Raw genomic sequence first — 25,717 nt, 5'->3', positions numbered from 1 at the left:
ATGATGCTACTGGCCAGCTCATGGAGCAGTCAGTCATAACCCCTTTGCCCTGAGTAGCTCTTCTCTAATCCTGGCGGTGGAGGGGGGAATACATTCTTAGTGCTGATAGCAGGCCCGCCCTGGCCCCTGGGGACTCAACCCCCAGTTCTTTGTTATGCATGTCAATGTGGCCAGCTCACAAGGCCATGACGCAGGCTTGCGGTTCCCTGTTTATCCGCCTCGCACTTATGTGTCTCGGGAACATCTTGACCTGTTCGAGCCTCCTGATAGGGGACGGTGACGTGACGGTAACCCAAGGACGCAGTTATTACTCTCCCCTCCTCACTTTTGAGTAATTTCCTGCAGCTGTTAAAAAGATATATAAGGGGAACAAATCTGGCAATAAAGCGCGCACACGCTCCCTCCTGGATGAAGAACCTTGGTGTCCTGTGTATTTTTTAACCCCGACGTCCCTCGCCGGACTCGGCTCCGTTAGCCGGACGCGGCACTTAGTATTCTGCAAATCTACAGGTTGTCATGGAACACAATTCTGAGCAATGAGACATAAACATAAGGCTTCTTCTATGAAAGACGGGGAAACATGGCATAGGATATGAGGAGACTAAGGGAGGCAATCAGATCAATGAATTGTAGAAACTGATAAAAAGAGTAAAACACAGATCTAGAAAGAGGGTATGACTTAACATTTTGCCCCTCTGGGCTCCTCTATCACTTTTTGTTCAACTATTTAAGATCAAGTCTCTGGCACTGTTATTTCCTTTCAAATACTATATGTATTGCATAAAAATGAACTTTTTTTGCAGGGTACAGTGGTGCATGCCTATAATCTCAGCTATTTGGGAAGCTGAGGCAGAAGGATCATGAGTTCAAGGCCGGTCTCCACAACTTAGCACTCCTGAGGCTTATGAACATGTCTGTGAGGCTGTGGATATCAGTGGCCGTCCTGGAGTGAGAGCTAAGGCAACTGCAGAGGCTCCTGTCGCTGCCTGTGCGGTCAGTGAAGGATGTTCTCATCCTAGAGTTGTTGAGCTACACAAAACAGAAGAGGGCCTTGGGTTCAATATTATGGGAGACAAGGAACAAAACAGTCCAATCTATGTATCTCGAAAAATTCCAGGTGGAAGAGCGGATAGGCATGGGGGCCGCAAATGAGGAGATCAGCTCCTTTCTGTTCATGGAGTGAGCGTGGAAGGAGAATGTCATGAAAAAGCTGAAGAATTGCTGAAAGCAGCCCAAGGAAAGGTTAAGGTAGTAGTGCAGTGAACACCCATGGTCTTAGGAGAAATGGAGTCACGCTTTGAAAAAATGAGACCTGCAAATGCAGGCAACGGACCCAATGCATTTAAAACTTTATTTTCCATTTTGCTTTTTAACTAAAGAAGTTTTACTTGTGACCTACTGATGGCCACAATGCTGATGATTGTAAAATAATAATAATAAAAAACATACAAACTTCCGGCGAAATCCTCCTTGACATTGTATAAATGCCTATTTTAACATCCTTTATGGTTCTAGAGATGCATATGCTTTTTTCTGACAAGAAAAAAAGTGCTGCGGGCAATTCTGTCTTCCTTTTTAAAATGCAATTTTTGTCATAAGTTGTTACAGATTTTTAAAATGCTTTTCTAATATTCAAATTTTACATTCTTAATCTTTTTTTAAGAAGAATGTTTTCTTCATTTGGCTACTTATTTAAAATTAATAGTTCTCCAAACCTTCCTGCTTACTATTTTTTTAACCTCTGAAATTCCTTTACAGATCAATAATTATGCCAAATTTACAAGAAAGCATGTATAATGCATATTCATTTATACTGATTTATAAAAATGAGTTTTTAAACACTGAAACAATCATTGCTAAAATATGTATTTCATAATATTTGAGCAGTGAGGCAAAAGGATGTGACTTGACTATTAGCATTAATGATTATTCCTTTCTATTTGTATTCAATATATCAAAAAGTATAAATGCAAAACAGGTTCAGAGCTCATCTTGCAAATTTTTTAAGGCTATCTAATCATTTTTATTTAAATACATTTCTCATGGTTTGGTCTTTCCATGCCTAGAGATGAGCCAGTTAATTTATGGTGGAAACTAGCAGAAACAAAGAAGAAAAAGTAATACTTTTAAACTCACGAGTCTCAAGTTATACATCTTACTAGGTCAGTTTAAAGAATCAAGGTTAAATAGGAAAAAGAGGATGTTTAAGATCTGTAAAAACTATGAAGTGACTTGTTACGAATGTGTAGAAATTCATTCATATTAAAATGGTTGGATTAGTGGAAATTTTTAAAGTTACTTGTAGCCCCATCCAGCATGGGCTACTGAAGTGGGGTCACTTGGCTGAATGTGGGGGTGACACAAAATGACCATGCAGACCCAGAAAATGCCTTTTTCTGGGCATCAGGATGGCTTCCCCACCTCCAGCCACAAGCTCCCCAAGGAAGAGCGAGAGAAAGGTGAGGGGGTGAGAGAAAATTGGAGGCTGGTGAGAGAGGGGAGCTATTCCATGGAACATTCTAGCCAAACAACAAACAGGGGGGTGTAATTCAACCCCATTGGGTGATGCCCAGTCCCAAAGTTGCACCCTTGTATCCCAGCAGAGGCAAGTCCACATGCATTGCAGTGGGTGCAGTGCCAGTCCAGTACCTCCTTGCTCAGGACTTAAAGATGTGTGCGTAACTCCTGTTCAGGGCGCCCCGACAGTTACTTTATGTCATTTGGCCCCTGGATGTCACTATTTTACTAAATGGCAGCTATTAGTATATGCCTGTGACTGAAGTCTTCATAAAAGCTGAAACTAAATAGTTCATTTGCAGTCACAGCTCATAAGAACATTTGAACTTTTCAAAAAATTGTGAATGACATGCTATAAAGAAGATAATGGATTGGAAAAAAACAAGAATTTGGCATAATTATTGATCTGATATTTAAAAAGGGGCATTGTAATTCTTTAGGAAGAGTAGAAATTTATATATCTTTTTTTGCATGTTTGTGAGCAATGTGAGTCTTAAAAGATTATTCCAGTTTTCAGTGAATTTTTCAGAATATAAGTCAATCAGCATTATTATTTATCAAAATTAATTATTTTCAAAATTAATTGATGTGTTTTTAAAGTTTGGGACCAAAGTAGGATAGAATAATTATGGACTTAATTTAATTGTAAAATTATTAGAGGTATTTGTTTATAAAGCTTTATACATTAAAGAGAAGTATTGGTGCATATAAAAACAGTAATATTATTGCTATGCTTGTATTCTTGCATTACAGGGTAAATAAACCCAGAAGAAATCTTATTTTAATACAGCTACAATAGCTTTTAGGATACATCAACATTTCCTTATAAATTTTAGCTTCCTGGTTGAATGTCTCAGCTCTTTCAGAACTTTCAGCCAAGCTAAATCTTTTTAAGTGTTGAAACTCAGTAAATTAAGTAAGCTGGGTTTTTTTTTCCTTTTGCAGTAATCCACAATCTGTTCTTTGTGTGGGCTGGCACCTATTTGTAATTTTTACAATAAAGACTGCTTAAGGAGCCAAATACAGTGATTTTGCTTGGTACTATTGAGCATGAGTACAATAGTTTGTTTTCATTAATGTAGTTTTCATAGTATATTTCAGAATTTTAAATCTTGACCATAGAATAGTTCATTCAGGAGCAAAAATGTACAAAGGTGGTCTGGTATGTGATGGTATGTGAATAAAGTTAGGCAGATAGTAAGTATATAATTAGTGCTTGATTTATAAATTGCAAATGTTAACCATCCCCCCTCCATATTTTCCTTTAATTTTCTTATTACTTCAAAATGAGTTGACTCTGATTCTCAACCTTAGTTGCATATTAAAATACCCTGCAAAGCTCAAAAAATATTGATGCCTGGGTCCCCTCCCATAACAACTAAATCAGGATCACTCATTTTTAAAACACATTCCAGAGGGCTCTACTGGACATCCAGGGTTGAGAACCAATAGTTTTGTTTGCAAGTATCAGAATAGAATACTTCAATTTGTAGCTACTTGGTGATTGATTACATTTCTTAGTAATTTCTTTAGGAATAAAAAGTACTTGGCATTTCTTAATTGGAAAGTAATTTTTTCTTTTTTAAAAAGTCTAGTAGTGGGGCTGGGCATGTGGCTCAAGCGGTAGCACGCTCGCCTGGCATGTGTGCGGCCCGGGTTCGATCCTCAGCACCACATACAAACAAAGATGTTGTGTCCGCCAAACACTAAAAAATAAATATTAAAATTCTCTCTCTCAAAAAAAAAAGTCTAGTAGTTTAACTTTTAATGTTTTATCTTTCTTCCCCATTTGCCTTTAAAACTTACAAAAATAGTGTTTATGTATTTGAAAAAGCATACTTAAAAATTACAGATGAGAAGTATTGTCATTGATAATTACATGCTGTTTTAATATGGTCACTTTATCCTTTACTGTAATACTAGATTACAGTGGGCTCATTAAAAGTTTGCTGTTTCAGATACGTGGGGTGAGGTTTGTTTGTTTGTTTTATCATTTTCCTCCTCTTCTAAATTTTTAGGTTTTTTTATTTTTAATTTTTTCTTGTTCAAGTACTTAAGTAGTTTGACTCAAGTACTTTGTTTACAACTAACATGGATATTATAGCATTTAGTAGAAGAAACAGTTACGGTTTACCTCGAAAGAATGTCAGCATGACTTGGTATAGACTTAAAAGAATATGTGTTGTGAATATTTTATAATGTGGAATGATCATTGAAATATCAAGGACTCTAGTAATTGTATTTCCTGAATAAATGCTTGTTTATGAATCTTTTAACTTACAGTTTGTTGTTTCCTCTGCCAGCAGTCTGGCTTTGTAGATTTCATTGTCCAAAATTCACTAATATTGTGTCTTTAAAGGTTGTTGTAGTAATAGTACAAAATGGAGAAAAATGAATTATTTGCTTTCTCCTTACTTTTCAAGAACTTTAAAACTAATTTGTATATTAACATGTTTTTTAAAATACTGGCAAATGATATGCTTCTACTTTTTTAGTTTGAAATAATATTTCTCCAAGATGGATGTAAAAATAACACTTTTACAACAAATGACTTCATTTATCAATTTAATTCTGATTCTAAAGTTTATTTAAAATAAAATTTGTATGCGTTTAAAAAAAGAAGGGCTAGAGATATGTCTTTAGGTTCAGTCCCCAGTACTACAAAAACTAACAAAAAATCCCAATTATTTTCCTGCCTAAACGTAAAACCCTCATTACCTTGAAACCAAATTAAAACCTTGGTTTTATCTAATCTGTATCCTATTTAAATTCCCATTTATTGAAAAATACATAGTTTATTCCAATCCATATTCAAATAATCCTGAAGTAAATCACAATTTTGAAAGGACGCTAACATAAAAGAGTGTCCTCTAAAAACCCATTATCATTCAATACTGAGAAGCCTGGATCAATTTGCTTTTGACAATCAACACTGTTGGTCTCCTATAAGTTGTTGCTTGCTTCAGTGTTAGTTTTATTTGATAAATTTTATTGACTGGGGCTGGGGTTGTGGTTCAGTGGTAGAACGCTTGCCTATGTGTGAGGCACTGGGTTCGATTCTCAGCACCACATATAAATAAATAAATAAAATAAAGGTCCATTAACAACTAAAAACACCTTTAAAAAATGTATTGCCTAATTGCAGGACACCTAGTTAAATTTCTCTTGCATTTAACATGTTAGCTGAAAAACTTCCTCATCATTATGCATTGACTTACTGAATCCTCCCAAGAACACAAACTAGGAACCCATATGATCTTGCTTTTACAGATGAGGAAGCCAACACTCAGCAAAGAAAGGGTTCATAGCCTAGCACATGACTCCACCATAGTTTGGAGAAGTGATGGAGATGGCACTGGAAGTATGGCTTCAGAGCCTCACTAGGGGTTCTCCCTACACTGCCTCCTGGGGGTAACTCTAAATTTGGTCATGTGAGTGAAACTGGGGAGGGAACAAAGCACTAAATCTTGCAAAGTGCACCAGCCACACACCCTCTGAGGCGGCTAATAAGGACTCCACACAGTACCATCAGGGCACGAAGACACAAAATAATCAACATGTGCCTGTTATTGCATGTGAGCTATCTGACTGTCATATTTACCAAACAGTCCCAGGTGATTTTAAAAATTTGCCCAGGTTTTCTGACATTATTTTTTAAAAATCTTTTAGGGTTCAGGTAACAAGAATTTTATAACCAGGGACTTGTACAGTACTAGAATCAAATGAGAAATACATCAGAGAACTCTCAATATTTTATAATGGTCTCTCTGCCTCTGACTTGCCTTATAATGTCTGGCTGTTTCTATCAGAGTCAAGAAAGTCCAGAGATTGTTGATCCACTCTGAGCTGCCATTCCCTGAAGAGAGGAAGTGAGTAGGATAAGTGAAGCCATAGGGCCATCACCTGCTTGCCCACCCACGCCTAGCCAGGATGCTATCTCCAAGAGCTCTAGGCTTCTTGTTCTCACCTAAATATGCATCTCTTGGAGTCTCTCTATCCATTGCCCAGGTCTCCCTGTCTTGTTCACATGTGATAATTTCTCAGATTTAAAAGGTTGTTGCACTGAAAAGATGTAAGGCTTAGGTACATTTTGGCGAAGCAAACAATAATCTGAAAATGCAATCCTAATCCCATGAACTTCAGGCCTCTGAAGGGTAAACAAGGGAAATATTCAGGACTGGATTGGCCAAATAAAACTGTTTTATGGGGCTGGGGCTGTAGCTCAGTGGCAGAGTGCTTGCTTTGCACGTGTGAGGAACTAGGTTCAGTCCTCAGCACCACATAAAAAATAAATAAAATAAAGGCATGCTGTCCATCTATAACTACAAAAAAAATTTTTTTAAACTGCTTTGTAACAGTGCAGTGGACTAAATGTCTTTGTCCTTCTAAAGCTCACGCTGAAATCCTAAACCCCAGTGGGATGGTATTAGGAGGTGAGATTGGGGGAGGTAACTGGGTCATAAGGGTGTAAAGGTGGAACCCTCATAAATAGAACTAAGTGCCCTCAGAAAGATCCAGAAAACTCCCTTACCCCTTTTTGTCATGTGAAAATACTATGAGGACTTGGCACTTTGCAACATGGAAGAGGACCCTCACCCAAAGCTGAACCATGCAGGCATCCTGATCCCAGACTCCAGACTCTGGAACTGTGAGCAGTAAGTGTCTACTGTTTATAAGTCACCCAGTCTCACAGCAGTTTGTTACAGGCCCAAACTAAGTTTTATTTTAAAAAGGATTTAAAGACCATAAACATCTTCCTTCCAGGGAATAAGAACACAGCAATAAACTCGTGTCAATTACCCACAGAAGTTCCCCTCACCCACAGACACCAGGTTCCTAAAGTTCTCCAGCATCACATCTTGGTACAGCTTCCTCTGGGCAGAGTCCAACAGCCCCAGCTCCTCCTGGGTGAAGACCACAGCCACATCCTTGAGGGTCAAGGGCTCCTAAAATGTGAAGAAGCATCATGAACACAAACATTCACTATACAGAGATAAATTTGGGATCACCAAGGAGACAAGAAAACAGAAACTTGTTCAATTTGGCAAGTCAAATCAAGTTTATTAATGTTTGGTGCCAATAATTTCAATTACAACCTAATAAACAACTTTTCACTTTTGATACGTTTGTTATCAACCCTGCTATTGAAAGAGCCACTGAAACTGTGATAATGAATAAGTAAAAAAATGAGCAAAAGCATTTCAATAGATATCAGAGAAGAGAAAATACAGATACAGACCTGCCAATAAACACGACAAGGTGCTTATCACACTTACTATCCAGGGAACTGTAAAATACAATAGATCTCAGCCACACACCCTCTTCAATCATATTGGCCAAAGTGTTTAGTACTAAGACACCTTGGAATTGAAAATAGGAAGAACATGAATTGTGTTATGATTTGGATATGAGTTGCCCCCCAAAAAAACTCCTGCGCTAATATTCAGAGGTAAAATGATCAGATTATGAGATGTAATCTAATCAGTCTGTCCTAATTTGAATGGACTTCTGGGTGGTAACTGTGGGGAGGTGGAGAGTAAATCATGGGGGCCTGTCCTTGGGGATTATATCTTATTCTCCTGGCTCCCCCCTCACTTTCTCTGCTTCTTGGTCACCATCTCCAGAGCTGCCTTCCTTGCCATGCTCTTCTGCCATGAATAAAACTGAATAAACAAATAAAGATATTGTGTTCATGTATAATAAAATATTTTTTAAAGATTCTGCTATGAATAGGGTAAAAAGAACTCAAGAGATAACTAAACAGCAGAATGAATGAACACCAAGCCAATGAAATGGAAAGCACGGCCCTGTGTGGTGCCACACACCTGTAATCCCAGTGGCTCAGAAGTTTGAAGCAGGAAGATCACAAGTTCAAAGCCAGCCTCAGCAACGGCAAGTTGCTAAGCAACTCAGTGAGACCCTGTCTCTAAATAAAATAAAAAGTAGGTATGGGATGTGGCTCAGTGGTCAAATGCCCCTGAGTTCAATCACTGGGACAAAAAAAAAAAAAAGTGGGGGGAGAAGCAGGGCAGGCTCCTGGGCTCCTAGAGCACAATGGAAAATTGCAAAAAAAAAAAAAAGTTAAAGAACAGGTAAGATAGATCCAGAAGTTATATTCTCTATTTAACGGGAGTTTAAAGAGAAGTGAATAAGTAAAGTAGTAATAATAGACATCTAGGCAGAAAAAGAACTTATTAACAGAAGAAAACATCAAATGAAATAGAGTGTGATCCATGAAAATGACACACAGCCAACCATAAACACAAAAGAACTTTCTGGAAAAACTGACCAGAATAAAGCATATTTCCACATCCTAATATTTTCATATATTTTACCTCCCTTGATAGCAGCTTAGGATCTAGGTGACAGATGAATAAAATCATAATGCACCACCAACACAATGCATGAACACAGAGTCCCTCCTACCAAGTTTTTTTTAAATCTGTTATAAAGAATGCTTCAGCAATCACTCTGTAAAATAAATTCTTAGAACGGGAAATCTGGACTAGAGAAAGGCTGAAATGACCCAGCTATTGTGCAGATGCACCTGTTTCTCCACACTCCACACGGTGAAGACTGGTCTTTCAAATCTTAGGCCACCTGCTAGGAAAAGAATCACACCTTGCTTCAATCTGGCATCACTCTAATTAATGAGAGCTGATCATATTTTCATGATTATTGATCATTTGTTTTTCTCTTTTTCTTCATTCCTAAACAAAAATGCTTAGGTGTTTATTTTTACCCATCTTTTAAAAATGAGAATATTAAAACCTTGTTGTAGATGAAATATTTTTTGCCCCAATATGTTGTCTTTTAACTGTTCATGGGGTATTTTTTGGTAGCAGATATTACATGGTGCTATGGTTTAGATATGAGGTGTCCCCCCACAAGGGGACACTTAAATTATTCCTGTTAATGCAGATATAATTTAGAGGTAAGATGATCACATTATCAGAACTGTAGCCTAATCGTCCATCCTACTTTGAATGGACTGACTGTTGGTAACTGCAGACAGGTAGGGAATGGCTGGAGGAGGGTTGTTCTTCCTGCCAATCCCTGTAGCACCCCTTTCTGCTTCCTGAACCTGCCATGATCTGAGCAGCTTTCCTCTGCTGGCCCCTTCCCACATGATGTGCTGGCTCACCTTGAGCCCAGAGCAATGGAGTCATCCATCTATGGATTGAGACCTCTGAAACTGTGAGCCCTAAATAAACTTTCCCTCCTCTAAGTTGTTCTTGTCAGGTATTCTGGTCACAGCAAAACAAAAGCTGACTAAAACCCATGGAGATTATTATATCTATAAATGAATAAGAGAAACATCCCAGAGAGAAGAACCCAGGCAGAGAAGCAGGACCTGTTATTTGGAGAGTTGCCTCTCAGGCCCCACCATGAAACTATTATTGTAGTTCAGAGGCAGATGACGGAGTCATTCTAACCTGGGTTCAATTATTCCAAGATTCACCACTCATTTCTTCATCTCTAAAACAGGATCATACCGTCTCTCTCACATAGTTGTTTGTGGACAAATGCAATGAGAAATGAGGTGTACTCACCCAACAATTTCTTTCTTTTTCCTTTAACCAAGGGAGGGAGATAGGTTTACTTTCTGATGCCTGAGGGGGTATTCCTGAAAGAAAAGAAAACTCAACCCACCTGGAACTTGCTCTGGTCTTTGCTGTCTTGGGAAAGGGCTGGGGCTTGAGAAGGAAGAGCTGCAGGAAGAGAGGGGAGCAGGCTGGTGTCTGCCTCAACCTCCCAGACTCCGCAGGCACCTGGGGAGGTGCCACTTCACAGACTGGCTTCTTCCCAACCCAGGCGACTCCCCATTCACTTAATTTTCCCTCCACACCCAGCTGGAATTCTCCCTTCCCCACCCCTTAATTTTTTCTCACCCTTTTCCTCATGGCAGGAGGTCAAAATCTCCATGGTCTCTTTTCCTAGGTTTTCTCGGAGCAGCAACGATTTTATTTATTCTCTCATCTTCCTAAACTGGGGAAACAGAAGACCCAGGCCTTCTTCATTCCTGGGTTTCTCCAAACTCTGACCAAGCTGGTCCAGCAGACATTTGAAGGCAGAGTACCTGATTGGTCCCCAGGCTCTGGGGACCTGTGGGCTCAAAAGGGAATTTTATACCTTGTCTGAGTCCTTTCCTCTGGGCCCCAAAGCTTAGGCTCCCCAGTAGGGCACCTCAGGGAACTACTCATTCAGTAGGCTCCAGGACATCTGCTGAGAAGCTGTGACGTACAGTCCCTGCTGGGGCGGGGAGCAGTGGCTCATAGTCCAAGGGGCCCAGAATGCTGCAGATGGCTGAGGATAGTTCCAAATATGTCACTGGGAAGGTCTAGCAACTGTGAGGCCTAGGGCCCCATCAGAAGGCTGGGAGATCCTGCGAACATATGGAACCTATGTCCTTTGAAGAAAAACTGAGAATGTAAAAGCTTTATTAATGCAATATTGTGGGGCTTATAAAAAATAAAATACACCCTGATCCTCAAAAGGATCCTAAAATTCAGGATACAGATTAGTCACTGCCTTCTAAATTAGAGTTTTAGACCTTTTTGGTGCCATGATCCCCTTGGTAGTCTGGTAATACTCATGGACTTCTCAGAAAAAAATGTTTTAAATGCATAAAATGAAATACACAGAATTCTTTAAAAAGCTAATATTGAAATACAACCTTCAAAAGTATTAAAGCACCAAGTATGTGCTTATCAGCACATTAAATATGAAGAACAAATTAATTTCAAAAGTAATGAGTCTGAACAATGGTTTAAAATATCTGAAACTAGAGAATGATATAAATATCTTTATGATTTAGATGGTTAACAAAATCACAGGTATTGCTAATACTATATAGTTTATTACCTGCAATCATAATTAAAGAAAAAAATAATCTTCAATTAAACCATGTACCTTCTTTTCCTGCTCAATTTCATGAACACATTGAGTTATATACCCATGGACTTCAGTTCAACAACTCCTTTTCCAAGTGAAATATCTCCTGACACCACCAGAATCAACTGTCACTCTGGGATCTAGTAACACCTTGTTTAAATTGATGGTTATCACCTTCCACATAGCCACTCCTTTTAAGTATTTTATCATCCAGGGGATTGGATTGTCTTGCTTTATTTGCCTTCTCTCCCTTACATGGGTCTGTCATGTTGAATTCACTTAAGCAATTCCATCCACAGGATATGACATGGAGGTCAACAGAGCTTTTAGAACCAGCTTGGGGCTGGCCAGTTTGCAATGCAGACACTGAGCATGAGGCCCCTCCCTTACCTCTTTGCCTGACCTGTTTTCTCTCAAAATTCAAACCTCAAGGACAAGTTCAGATGAACAGATCCACATATTTGGGCTGTCCACTCTAAGAGACTCCCTGAATTTGACCACTTCAGGAGCTCAAATCTCCACCTTTATTCTAACCATCTGTATCAGGCCTTCGCTCAGCCTACTCTAAGGAGCACCTTTCTGATTGTTCATGCTCTGACATATTTCCAGGAATTGTTCAGAAGCAAGTATGGAATACGGCTACCTTCCTTCCTTCACAGAGGACAAAGGGAAGAGCATAGTCCGGATCTACAACAGGACCTCCATGCCAATGTCACTGAAACTCACATACTCAGGAACCTGTAGGACTGCGCTTTATAAACTTCACATGTTTAATAATCATCATGATTACAAAAACAGATTGCAGGAATTCGACTGCAAAGATTCTGATTTGGTGGCCCTGCATGGAGCCCCAAAATCTGAATTTCTAACAAGTTTCCAGGGTGATTTGACACAACTGGTCCAGAGACCATATTTTCAAGTAGCACTTGCTAAGTTGACCCAGCTTCCTATGACTGGCTAATTTTCATGGTTCCCTGAAGCTCCCAGTTTTACAAAAATCTCCTTGTGATTTTTCTTCATATCCGTGATCTCTACTAGTCAGGACTGCCTCTAGATTGAGTTGATGAAATCTTCTCCATCTGTGTACATTCACTCTCGAGGTAATCACATCTCACCTTATGGCTTCAAATATCATCTACAGGTTGGTGTCTCAATGCCCACCTGTGTATCTAAAAGGCACCTCAAACTTAACATGGCTAAAACCAATCTCCAGAGTTGCTTCTAGAGGTACTTCTCCCTTTCAAATGAGCAGGCCAATAATCTGGAGTGATCCTTGAGGTCTCTGTCTCACACTTCACATTCAATTAATCACCAAATACCTTTAAATCAGAACCAGAATCTGACATTCTTTTATGACCATCTACAAAATCACCACCCTCCCTTGCCTGAATGACCCCGCTGGCCTGCAACTTGGTCTATCTGCTTCTGCTGCCGGCCCCTCACAGTCCACTTCCTACACAGCAGTCAGTCATTTTTGAAGTCAAGTTACTTCTCCAGCCAAAGCCTTTACTTCTCTCAAAAATCTTTCACCAAAGACCTTACGATGGCCAAAAAACCCTACACTGTCTGGCCTCCCAAAAATCGAGTTCCTGTTTCTTCTTCTTCCTCCTCACTCCACTAAGACTCCTGTGGCCTCCTGACTGTTCTTTTATATATATATAAATTTTCTTTAGTTGTAGTTGAACACAATATCTTTATTTATTTAATTTTATGTGGTGTTGAGGATCAAACCCAGTGCCTCACACATACTAGATGAGTGCTCTACTGCTGAGTAACAATTACAGCCCTCGACTGTTCTTTTTTTGGGGGGTAGGAGGGTGCCAGGGATTGAACTCAGGGGCACTCAGTCAATGAGCCACATTCCCAGCCCTATTTTGTATTTTATTTAGAGACAGGGTCTTACTGAACTGCTAAGCACCGCGCCACTGTTGAAGCTGGCTTTGAACTTGCAATCCTCCTGTCTCAGCCTCCTAAGCTACTGGAATTACAGGCATGTGCCACCATGCCCAGCCTGACTGTTCTTTTAATAGACCAGCTGTGCACCCACTTCTGCGCCTTCACTACTGTTCCCTCACCTACAACTCTTTTCCCAGGTGTCCATAGGGCCTCACCTCTTGTGGATCCCTGTCCAAGGACCACCTGCTTAAGTGAAATTCATTCCTGATTTTCTCACTTAACATTGCAGGCCCCTCTGCCAGCACTCCCAAAACCCAGGCTCTGTTTCCTTTTTCTCCACGAAACTCATCTAATGTGCCAACTATTTTTTTTGGCTCACTATCTTTCTGTACTCACTAGAATGTGAGTTCTATGAAAGCTGAGATTTAGTCTGCTCCTGGAAAATATCAGGTATTCAATATATCTAAATGGGAGAATGGAAATAACCTGAACTCAGTCTGCTGATACCTGGATCCTTTTGATACCACTTTTAGAATAAAATAGATTTATTCCCCCGTTTGTTTATTTAGTAAAGCACATGCTAAGTACTATCCTGAATGTGTTTGCAATACAATGGGGAATAGGAAAAGGACTCTGTTATGTAGCAAACATTCTAGTTGGGAAGACACAGGTGTGTGCTGAAACTCAATGTATCAGATGCTTTGGATATCAAGAAAGATATAGTCCTTGATCGTGTGGAACTCAAAACATGGCCAAAAAGAGGAAATAAACTGGGGGTGAGCTGGGTGCACACCTGTAATCCCAGCAACTCAGGAGACTGAGGCAGAAGGATCCCAAGTTCGAGGCAAGCCTCAGCAACTTACCAAGACCCTAAAAAACTCAGCATTTAGTGAGAACTTGTCTCAAAAAATATATATAAAAACAAAAAGGCCTGGGGATGTGTCTCAGTTGTTAAGTGTCCCTGGGTTCAATACCTGGTACCAAAGAAAAGAAAAGAAATAATTGGGAACAGAGGCAGTGGGGTAGAGTGGTAATTGGAGCAAGAGTCATTGCAAAGGTAGAAATAACAAGACTAGATGAATAACTACATGAGATGAATAGGAGAAATCAAATATGAGTCTGGAGTTGAAGTTCGAGAGAAACAGGTAAATTATGAAGTTACTAATCAATATAGTGAAAGAAGAAATAGGATTTTGAAAGCTAAAGTTCTTGTCTCTCAATACTGGAGCTGTTAAAAGCCTGGATTCAAATTCTGGCTCAGTCACTTTATAGTTAGTTTATTTCAACACTGGAAGAGTGACATAAACCTCTAATAGTTTGTTCTTCTGTTAAATGAAGTAATGATTCTTGTTGCAGAGTTGAAAGAATTCTCTCTCACACACATAGAAACACACACACACACAAATGTGAACAGGGCACACAGTCTAGTACTTGGCACATAGAAAATCCTCAATAAATTATTATCCTGTTATTCATCCAACCCAGCACTAACCTAAGAATATAAGCATTCACTCATTTAACAAACATACATTCAGTGCTTTGCTAAATCTTGGACACCACAGGAAACACTGGGGATACTGCAGTAAATAAGATGAATAGGATAGTTAAATAAGATGTATACAGTAATAGCACTCATGGTGCTTGTATTCTGTTAATGAGAGTCGCGAGCCATCCATGGATTGTGTGTGTGAGCTATGTGCATTAGAGCTATATGAGGGGACAGGTCTGGCATTGCACGCCGATTCAGCTGTGCAATACAATTGCGCCTTTCCTCTCCCTCTGCCTGTGATCCCACACAGCACCTGAGATGGGTGTGACTTGCCAAGATGTCAATCAATCTGCTGACCACAAGACATCACAAAGCAAGACTCCACCTCTGAAACATTATCCCCTGCCTTATTGGGTGAAGAACACTCCATCTAAGCTCCTTTGTGTGTGTCCCTCCTATAAAAATAAAGATTCCAGGTGCACGCTCTCTTTCTAGCGCTGTCCAGCATGAAAGCTGACGCCTTAAGGTTGCAGAGCCATCCTGCCCTTAATCTGAGAAACTCATGTCCATGTGTTGCGTGGTTTCTTGATGTTTTCTTAGCTTAATGTTGCAGCCAACTCTTTTGAATCCAGCTCATCTCATCAGTGCAGGCAGCTAGCGAGAAATGAGTCTGCAGGTAAGGACACCTTTGATCAAAAAAGGAGTAATAAAGAAAACAAAATGAACATGATTGACTCCTGTTTACTGATCAGAATGTATATTCTGTCAGATGGAACATAGGTGGCAGGATGAGAAAGGGAACATTAAATCAGGTGTCAAAGGTGGACTCTAAGACTGCATGAAAATAAATCAGCTGTGCAAAGATATGAGATGAGATGCATACAGAAGGAAGTGCAAATGCAAACCCCTGATTTCTGTTCAGGTCATACTAAGTTTCTTATCATTTTGTAAGCCTCGGCATTCTCATCTGTCGCATGAGCCTAAGGATGCTTAACTTACAAAGCTGCTCAGCAAATTAAACAGATATGTATGTATTCATTCAAACATTTACTAATGGTCTACTATATGCTATAGGCTGTTCTAGAAACAAGGGGTACAGCAGTGACAGCCTTAGCATAATACCTGGCACATAATAAGCCCTCAGCTAATGCATACCACTGCGGTCACTGTCATCACTTCTTCCCTAACACAACCCTGAAAGTAACCATGAGTGACTTACTGATCAAATGAACCACCAGAAGGAGCCATGGAGAGAATACACTAAACACAGATGCTGCAAATTTCTCCACCCTTAGAAGAAACCCACTTCTGGGGGGAAAGCAACCAAGGGGCTTAGAAGGGCTTTTGCAAAAACCATGGGATGAAGAATGAGGTCAGGAAAGCTGGTTACCATTTGGCAAGAGCTGGCATTGCCACAAAACAACAAGAAACTACAGTTCTACTCACTTAGAGCTCTAATATCAAGAGTCCAATGGTTATTTCTTCCTCCTCAATGCAGTTCTCTGGGAACAGTCCCAAGAAGACACGCTGTGGAACAAAAATGAACTGTAAGATGATTTAATCACAATTCCCAGCACAGGGGGAAATCTCAGGTGCTAGATGGATGTAATCTACCCCTTCCTATAATCTGTCCCTACTACTACTTTCAAGGGCCCTACAAGACCCAGAGAGAAAGGTCCATGACACTGCACTGCCTACAGGACTGCACTCACTGAGACTTTCGGGAGAGAATGAGAATCAAGTCTCAAGATCTGAATTCTGAGCTGGGCTCTCCCCGATTGATAGCGGAATCCAACCTGGGCGCTGCACTGAACTACAAACACCAGAGCCAGCAACCAGACAGGCCAAACATCGCCTATAACATGCACAAGGCATAATAACTTCGAAAAGGAGAAATCAACTTGTGCCCCCCTGAAAGAACGGAAGGCAGCATCAACACCCCACTGTTGGGCTCTGAGTCTCCTAATTGAGAGACGCCGGTCTCAAAGCGGAGGTGCAGAGCGACCTCAAAGTGCCCTTTCCAAGTGTGGGGTCCGAGTGCCGCCTCTTCCAACGCTTCTTCCTCAGCCCTCGCTCGTCGAAACCGCCTGGCTCCGACCTTCCCGCACAGGCCGCCTCTTCCCCCAACTGCTAGAGACCAGACTGTCCCTGAGAGACAAAGACCACCCCCACCCCGGCATAACACAGGGAGACAGACTCACGTCTCCACCTAAACTCCCAGAACTTAAGAAACCGCCCTGCGGTGCTGGCCCGAAACGGAAGTGCGCGCCTCTGAAGGGCCCGGACTACATTTCCCACAACCCTCTGCGGTGCGCGGTCTCCTCAGGCTCCAACAGACAAACGCTGTAAAGAGGGTGGAGTGACAAATTACAGGCTGGAAGAAAAAATTTACAAACCACACATCCCACCATGAACACCACAGAGGCACAATCTTTATAAATTCACAACCTAAATAAATTGGTTTCCAAGCAATTAATGTTTCCAAAAAATCATATGTTAAATAAAGGGCTAGTGTCTGGAATATAGAAATAACTTAACGGTACAAAACTAAACAATCCAATCAGAAATTAGAAAACGGGCAAAAACACACTAGCAGGCATTTCTCCAAGAGTACCTGCAGATGACTAATAACCACATTCAACTTCGTTAACATTAAGAAAAAGCAAATTAATGTAAATTAATTCCACTCTCAAACACTTAAAACCAACTGCTGCTATGGTTCTCATGCTGTAGTTCTAGGATCAGGAGAGTCATTGTGAATTTCCTTGAGCCCCAGGGATGCAAAAAAAATCTCTGTAAAAGGAAATTCCCTTTCTCTATTTGGATGCATGGCAAGGTTTAAGAACCATCCATGAAAATGAAAAGGTTTGTTGGGAGAAGGGGATCTCAACTTAGCCTTGGCAGGGTTTGGGGGTGGGGGGCAGGGGTTGAACCCAGAAGCGCTTAACCACTGAGTCACATCCCCAGCCCATTTTGTTTTAAGACAGGATCTTGCTGAGTTGCTTGGGGCCTCACTAAGTTGCTGAGGCTTACTTTGAACTTGAGATCCTCTGCCTCTAGGCATGTACCAAATTCAGTGGCCCTGGCAGGTTCTTGACTTATGCCACAGAAAGGCATTTCAGAGTGTGTCAAAAGAGGCATGAACAAAGATTCACTTAGGAAAGCAAGATTTGTTCCAGAAAGCAAGAAATAGAGCAGGATACACACCCAAAGTGAGAAGGACTGAGGGCACTCCACACTTTGTTGATCGTGGGTTCTTCTTTTTAAAGGGAATTTTGTAAACAGTGAGACTTAGAAGTATGTGGGGGCGAGTGATGTCAGCTGGGGAGCTCAATTCTCATGGTGTACAGGGCTGGTCACAATGGTCTGGTTCTTTCAGGATCAAGAGCTGATGTCATTCAGTTGATAATGTTTGATATATACCCATATCTTATGGCTCTGCATAAGTCTCACAATAATTTCCCTCTGCTTTATTTAATCTAAAGAGAGCTGGCAATGTATGTAGGTATCAACTAACTAGACTCACGATACTCTAAGATTCAGGGCTTTTTAAGAATTTTGATCTGGAGGAAACAGGCTTGGGGAATAAAGGTGGGAGTGCGCGTGAAACTTCTAGGATTTAAGATTACTTTCTTTTATCTTGCCTGTTAGTCTCCTTTCTATCCATCCTCATTCCCTCTATCCTACCTCACACTGAACTAAATTATCTGTTATTTTAATGCCGACTCCTTGTTATTCCCCAGAGTCATGTGATGCTTAAAAATCAGTGTATGTCCTGAGAAATGCATTGTTATGTGATTCTGCCCTTTTGCCAACATCATAGAGTGTAGTTACACGATGTCACCCTAGTGACCACCATTGTATATGTGGCCTGTCACTGACTGAAGTGTCATTATATGGCATATGACTCTTTGTGTTCTAAATATTCGAGAACCTCATGAGCAAGGATTTGGACCAGGAGTGAAGAGGAGCAGGAAGCAGGAATAATTATATTTGACATTTTAAAAACACCGAGTCCCTAATCTTCCCTTGGCCATCTACTACTTTACATCTGTTATCTGTATTTCTTCCCCTTAAGGTTTGTCTCCTGAATGATGAATTTATGTTTGTCTGCCCCATACCTACCCCCCTGTGCTGGGATGAGCTATATTCATTAAAAAAATTTTTTCATCCTTGTTTTCTTCCTACGTTTTAACAAAGAGCAAAGGATGGCCCTGTTAACATTTTACCCATCTCTTCAATGATAACCATGACCAAATATTCCAAGGGAGTTGAGTCTGTTTATTAATCACATCTATATCCTCATGCAGCCCACACACCTACCCACTAAAGACAAGTAATGAAGAGGTCAACTTTAGTACCAGATAATAAGGGGCGATAATCTATACCTTTAGGTGCTCCTTTCAATGTGTGAAAACACCCACAGTTTGCAATCAGTCTGGAAAAGGTTCCATTTCCTACAGAGACTATATAACAATAACTGCTAACAACTTTCATGCAGGACACTTTGGGTTGATCAATATTAAATGTCTTTTGTGAGAACTATCAGAATCCCAGTTTGCACTTTAGCACTCTTGATCCTGCAGACCTAGCCTGACCCATGTGTCCATAACTAAGGCTTTCTCAACGATCAGCGTTCCTGCCCCTGTGGCCTAAAAAACATGACACAGATGTCTCTGAGAGTGTTACTTATTGGCCATAAATGTTAAGTCCATTTTAATTTTTCGGCCTTAAGGTAAGCTGCTCACCAAAGAGCCCTGGCTCCATATCACCTGCTGCACAGTAGATAGGTCCACAGGTTAAGATGTGACCTGAGAGGCTGCTCAGCCTGTAAGGGTTGCTGTTTACAGTTTAACTTGAGCTGTAACCTAGTCACCATATTTTACTTTAAAAAGTTTTTAAATTCAATGTTTTCTAAACAATTTGAGTGTCTCATACATAATCACAAAAAGCCACAATTTAGTTTCATTTAAAGTCAGAAACATTAGTCTTCCTTTTAAATAAAAAACAAAACGTACAACTAGACTTTATCCAGTGCAGAGAACAATACCCCAGTGTCATGCTGTCTTCCCATCCCATCATCCTATCTTCCTTAGTGGGACACAGGATGCCTGTGCACAGGTTGAGGCTGCACCACATGGGGGAAGCTGTGGTGACTTGAGTGCTCTACTTCTTGGGTACACATCTCGGAACTGATGTGTTACATACAAATCTAGATGATCAATACTATCAGCAAACTGAACTTGCATCTAATTAAAGCATGAGATTATTTAAAAAGATTGCAACTCCCTCTACCCTTGGGCAACATAATAATACATATACCGAGTATCAATAATGGAATGTTCATACAACTATTAGAGAATGATAACACCAGATAAATGAATTTGAAATTTCATCAGGAAAAAACTTCTGGCCTTTTTGTAGATGTTGTGCTATTTAACCTTTTCCTCAACTATTAAAATTTCAACAGATCCACTTATGATCACCTGTACATATTATTGTCACTTTTAAATAAACTAGCAATTCAGGTTAATGGCATATCCTTGACATTTTTCAACAATGCAGAAAGTTCAGAAATTAACAAACTTAGGGTTTCACACTGCCATAAAGTGTGTTGCAGGAGTCAATATGTCCTTTGTCCTCTCAAAAGGCAAGTTGTGGTGAAGAAAAATGTGAACTAACCAAATACAGAACCAAAGGAAAAGCTTCTGGTTGGAGGAGTCACCTTCCTGCTTCCTGGGCAGTTTTTACTTTACACATGTTTTATTAGTGCAGTATGGTTGTAGATAATTCCTAGGCCGTTTTAAATTCAGTTTTGAATTACTCTTTGAAAAATTAGTTCTAGAAGAGGATTTCTTAACATCCAGATATTAAAAACACTTCCATCACTTTTATTTCCAATTATACTGAGTAAAATGAAAGAAATGAAATCTGGCCTGTAAAATATGTACAGAGTTCCAATATTTTTTATCCAAATTGCTTGGTACCAGAAGTACTTTGAATTGCAGATTTTAGAATATTCACATAGGCATACTGAGGTATTTGGGGATGGGACCCAAGTCTAGACATGAAATTTATTTGTTTCACAGACACTTGACAATTTTACAATTTACACTATAACTTAGGTAATTTAAGTATGCCTGCACTTTTACTGTAACTTGTCACACAAATCCCACAAGTGGGATTTTCCACTTGTGGCATCATTTTGGCACCCAAAGTGTTTTAGACTTGGGAGCATTTAAGATTTCAGATTTTCAGATTAGAGATGCTCAGTCTGTGTGTGAATGTATACACAGTCATGTGTGTGTAATTAAAATCAAGTTATTGAATACCCTTTCTTAGCCCTAAACTTTAGGCTAAGAAATTTAACTCATATTTTTGGTATGTTGATACTTCTCTTTATTTTTGATTGATCATTTTGGAATTATCACACCTTTCTTGAAAAGGAAAATTATTAAATAAATGACAGAAAATTATTCCAAATTTTTAATTATTAAAATCTATTTTACTTCAAACACTTGGCAACCATAATCACCACCTAAGAACTGATACATTTATGACACAAACATGACACACATATTCAACCTTGCCAGGTAGCCAGAAAACACACACACACACACACACACACACACACACAACCACTCACACAAATACTCATTTCAAATGTTTTTACAGTTTTACAAATTTCACATTGTCGATGAAATATTTCATTTACTGAAGAAATTTCTTTGGAATAAATCACTTCCAAAACTTGAAATCTTCAGAGCCCTAATTTTTAACCCATCTGTATTTATATTAATTTATACAATCAGAGATCTTTGCCTTTATCATTGGGGGAAGAGAGTATTTAGGTTTCATTGTTAAACTAAGATTTTCTACAATTCCATGTCCTTTCCAAAAGTCAATGAATGGAACTAAGAGTCGATTCTCCTGGGATAGAAGCAAGGTTTCCCGCCATTAACAACTGTCCCCTGAGACTTTCTGTCACTGTCAAGTTTGGCACATGCTCTGGCTTATTCCTCAAAGAGATGGTTCCCAAGGGTCATTTCATGGGGACAGAATATTACTAATTACCCCTACCAAATATCACTTTAGGTTTTCTTCCTTTTCTCCAAAGAATTTACCTCTATTTTCTGCTCTCAGTTCATCTCTCCATTTATTTTGTAATTACTTAAGAACAGAGGCTTTCGGCATATGATTACCTACAGGATCAGAATTCATGATTCAGGGACAAGGGTCATGAAGGTATATGAAACAAATCTTAAAAACTGAAGAGTACCTATAAAATTTGCTTGACTAGAAAGCATTCTTGCAGGCTTAATTTAAATGAAGAGCACTCGGCCAGAATAGCACCACACACACACACACACGCGCGCGCGCACACACACACTCAGGGGACCCTCACATTAGGAACACATTCCAGAGAAAAAAATAATAATACCAAACATGGGGAGGAAAAAACCCACTTAGAAACAGTGCTCCTTTATACTGCTCTGAATATATGAAAATAAGCTCATTCACTCCCTGTACTGCCCACATGTTCTCAACTGCTCATACAGACCCTTTCTGGTCTAAATTCCAATTATGCATTACTCCCAAGGAATTATTTTCAACAAAGAACATTCCTGGGAATCCAAGTCCTAAGGAGCAGCCTACTCATGGTAAATGAAATGGGAATTTCAGAACCCTGAGGGATCTTTGCTATCTGGCTGTTTAGTCTTTCCTAAATGGTCAAACAAGGTGGTAATTTTTGTGCCTTTTGTTGTTTTTGACTAACTTGTACTCATTATATCATTTGTTGTCGCAAAACAGCATAAATTCCAGAAAACCTGACATTAACCAAAATATCAATTAGATGCACCCATAATCCCTTTCAATTATAATCTATACACAAAAATCATTATGGTTCTAGAAAAGAAAATTTCTGTATTTTTGTCCTGTTTTTCATTTCGTATCATGGCCAATTTCCTAATGTTTATAAAATCTTCACTTGTAACAAAGCACCATACAAAACAGATCCCAAACTATCTAATGGAGAACTTAAGTAGTAGAATGATACTCTGAAAAACTGTTTTCCAGCCTAAGTTTTACGAACTACAACACTTTTTCAATCTTCTCTACAACAAGCATTTGATTTACTCTATGAGGGGAGAAAGGTCTACCTAACTGGTTTTGTCTCTCAGATTCAGATCTGAGTGCTATCTGCAAGGAAAAGGGTCAGTATTTATTACATCTGTAGGATGTACATAAGGGCCAAGTCTGACGCTGCTCATGGAATTGCTAAGTTAAAATATGTAGTTCACAGCTTTCTTCCTTTCTTGAAAATGGATTTCCAGATATACAATAAAAGAGGGTTAACTAAAAGGTTTTCCACATGCATCATTTTACACTAGTCCTTCCCACCAAATGCACTTTCTTAAAATAAATTTTTAAAAACAAATGGAATAAATTTCCAAACTAGTTATATTCATAGGATTTCTCTTCATTATGAGTTGCCTGATGCCTAATAAGTTTAGAGCTATTAATGAAAGCTTTCCCACACTGATTACATGTAAATGGTTTCTCTCCAGTGTGAGTTCTTTGATGTACAATAAGTCGAGCACTCAAACTGAATGTTTTCCCACACTGATTACATTCATAGGGTTTCTCTCCAGTATGAGTTCTCTGGTGTTGAGTAAGACATGAACTCTGCCTGAAGGATTTCCCACACTGACTGCATTCATAGGGCTTTTCTCCAGTATGAGTTCTCTGATGCACAACAAGAACATAACTCTGGCTGAAGGATTTCCCACACTGGTTACATTCATAGGGTTTTTCCCCGGTATGAGTTCTCTGATGCATAATAAGGTGAGAACTGCGGTTAAAAGATTTTCCACATTCGTTACATTCATAGGGTTTCTCTCCAGTGTGAGTTCTTTGATGAGCCACTAGCTGAGAGCTCCAGCTGAAAGACTTTCCACACTGATTACATTCAAAAGGTTTTTCCCCTGTGTGAGTTCTCTGATGTGCAACAAGTTTATAACTTTGACTAAAGGATTTTCCACACTGATTGCATTCATAGGGTTTTTCTCCAGTGTGAATTCTTTGATGTGCAATAAGCTTATAACTCTGGATAAATGATTTCCCACATTGACTGCATTCATAGGGCTTCTCTCCAGTATGTGTTCTTTGATGTGCAATTAGTTTGTAGCTCTGCCTGAATGACTTTCCACATTGGTTGCACTCATAAGGCTTCTCTCCAGTATGAGTTCTCTGGTGTACCACAAGCACGTAGCTCTGGCTAAAGGATTTCCCACACTGATTACATCTATAAGGTTTCTCTCCTGTATGGGTTCTTTGATGGGAAACAAGGTGGGAGCTCCGGCTGAAGGATTTTCCACATTCATTACATTCATAAGGTTTCTCCCCTGTATGAGTTCTTTGATGTGCAACAAGATGTGAGCTCCAGCTAAAGGCTTTCCCACATTGATTACATTCAAAAGGTTTTTCTTCAGAATTATTTCTCATATTTTGAGCAAGGGATGAATTCTGAGAAGTTTTACTACATTTATACTGACTCTCTTCAACAGGAATTTTCTGCTGTTCATTAAAGGATATGTCATGGTTCAAAACTTGCCCACATTCCTTAAAATCAAAGGTCTTACCTTCTGCATAAATTTTTTCATGTATATTTAGGGATGCGCTGTGGCTAAAAGGTTGAATAGTGTCACTAAATTCATAGGACTTATCTCTTTTTTGAGTTCTTGTAAACTGAATAAGGTGGACGCTCTGAGGGAGTTTTCCACATTCATTATTTTCACGTAATTTCTCACTGTCATTAATCTTCTGATGACTGTTTACAACAGAATTATAATGAGATTTTTTAACATGTGACAAATGTTTATGAAAATGGTTTCTTATGGGTATCACTGGGAGTGAAAGAAAGCTGGGATTTATATCACTCTTCTCAAGTTCATCACTTTTGCAAACCTTCTCATGAATAATAGCTTTCTTTTGAGTGACTGCCATTTCCTGAAAAAGTCTCTCTTGCTTTTCCTGTTGCTTCTTCAACTGATCCTTATGATCATGAACTTCTTCACATGAAGATAGCCAAGGATCATCTCTTGTCAAGCTTTCTATCTTTACTCCAGGGGATGATTCCACATCAAAAATGATCTGTTTTGAAGTTGATTCTCTCCTTCCAAGTGCAGTTGCCAAGTCTGAAAGAAAGCAAAATAAGACATCCTAGACAAAAAATGTTAGAGCTCAAATACAGGAATAAAGCTGATAAGAAAAATATGAAAAAACTGGATTTGTTATCAGCTATGGACCTAAAACCTGGGTTGAAAAAGCAAAAGGATGGAAATAAGCAGTTAAGTACCAAATTCCCACAGTCCAATAGTAAAACAGGGCATTCAAATGAAACTATTTTTAGTTTTGTCTAGGTGAGCAAGACTTTGAATACCAAGTATCTGCCAATTCCAAAATAAGATCACCTATGCAGAACATACAGAATTCTCACCCAAGTGCCGTGTGGGCAATGGAATTTGGGTCTTCTCTGTGTGAGGTAGGTGGGCTATAAAATTGAACTAAGAAAAAGAAGCATTGAAGAAACCATACTACACAGGAAATAATTTTGGAAAGCAGTGGGGAGGGGGTCTCTACGACCTTAGAGGTCCAGTTTCCACACTGGGAAGAGAAAGAGAGAGCAGGAGCCTGTGTTTGCTTTATTATACATGAGGAAACTTCAAAGGTTATCCATTGAATGTTCTTCACCAAATAAGGCAGGAGGTAGGCTGTCCAGGCTCAATGGGTCACACCAAATTCCGAAGTACAAGAGCAGCCTTCCTAGCCCAGCAAAGACTGAAGTCATATGCATTGCATAATCCAATAAGTGAGAGGGGCCACAAAGTAGCTTGCAATGCCAGACCGAAATCTCCT

The 25,717-nt window shown here is 39.5% G+C and overlaps 1 protein-coding gene across 1 annotated transcript in view; it reads right to left on the bottom strand.

Annotated features, from left to right (window-relative positions):
- Positions 1-7,213: 7,213 nt before the first annotated feature.
- The window catches only part of Znf180 (zinc finger protein 180), a 34,819-nt gene continuing 16,315 nt past the window's right edge, over positions 7,214-25,717 (bottom strand). The window contains exons 5-10 of the mRNA XM_071604588.1: positions 16,999-24,996; positions 16,244-16,324; positions 10,651-10,940; positions 10,410-10,506; positions 10,171-10,229; positions 7,214-7,463 (exon numbers count right to left, since the gene is read on the bottom strand). Coding sequence (XP_071460689.1) covers positions 23,255-24,996 — 1,742 coding nt within the window. The 3' untranslated portion in view covers positions 7,214-7,463; positions 10,171-10,229; positions 10,410-10,506; ... (1 more) ...; positions 16,244-16,324; positions 16,999-23,254. The remainder of the gene's footprint in view (positions 7,464-10,170; positions 10,230-10,409; positions 10,507-10,650; positions 10,941-16,243; positions 16,325-16,998; positions 24,997-25,717) is intronic.

Source organism: Marmota flaviventris, chromosome 18 (genome assembly GCF_047511675.1).
Source record: "Marmota flaviventris isolate mMarFla1 chromosome 18, mMarFla1.hap1, whole genome shotgun sequence".
NCBI classification, from domain to species: Eukaryota; Metazoa; Chordata; class Mammalia; order Rodentia; family Sciuridae; genus Marmota; species Marmota flaviventris.
Note: the sequence above shows the minus strand (reverse complement) of the source record. Positions and strands in the feature narration are given on the sequence as shown.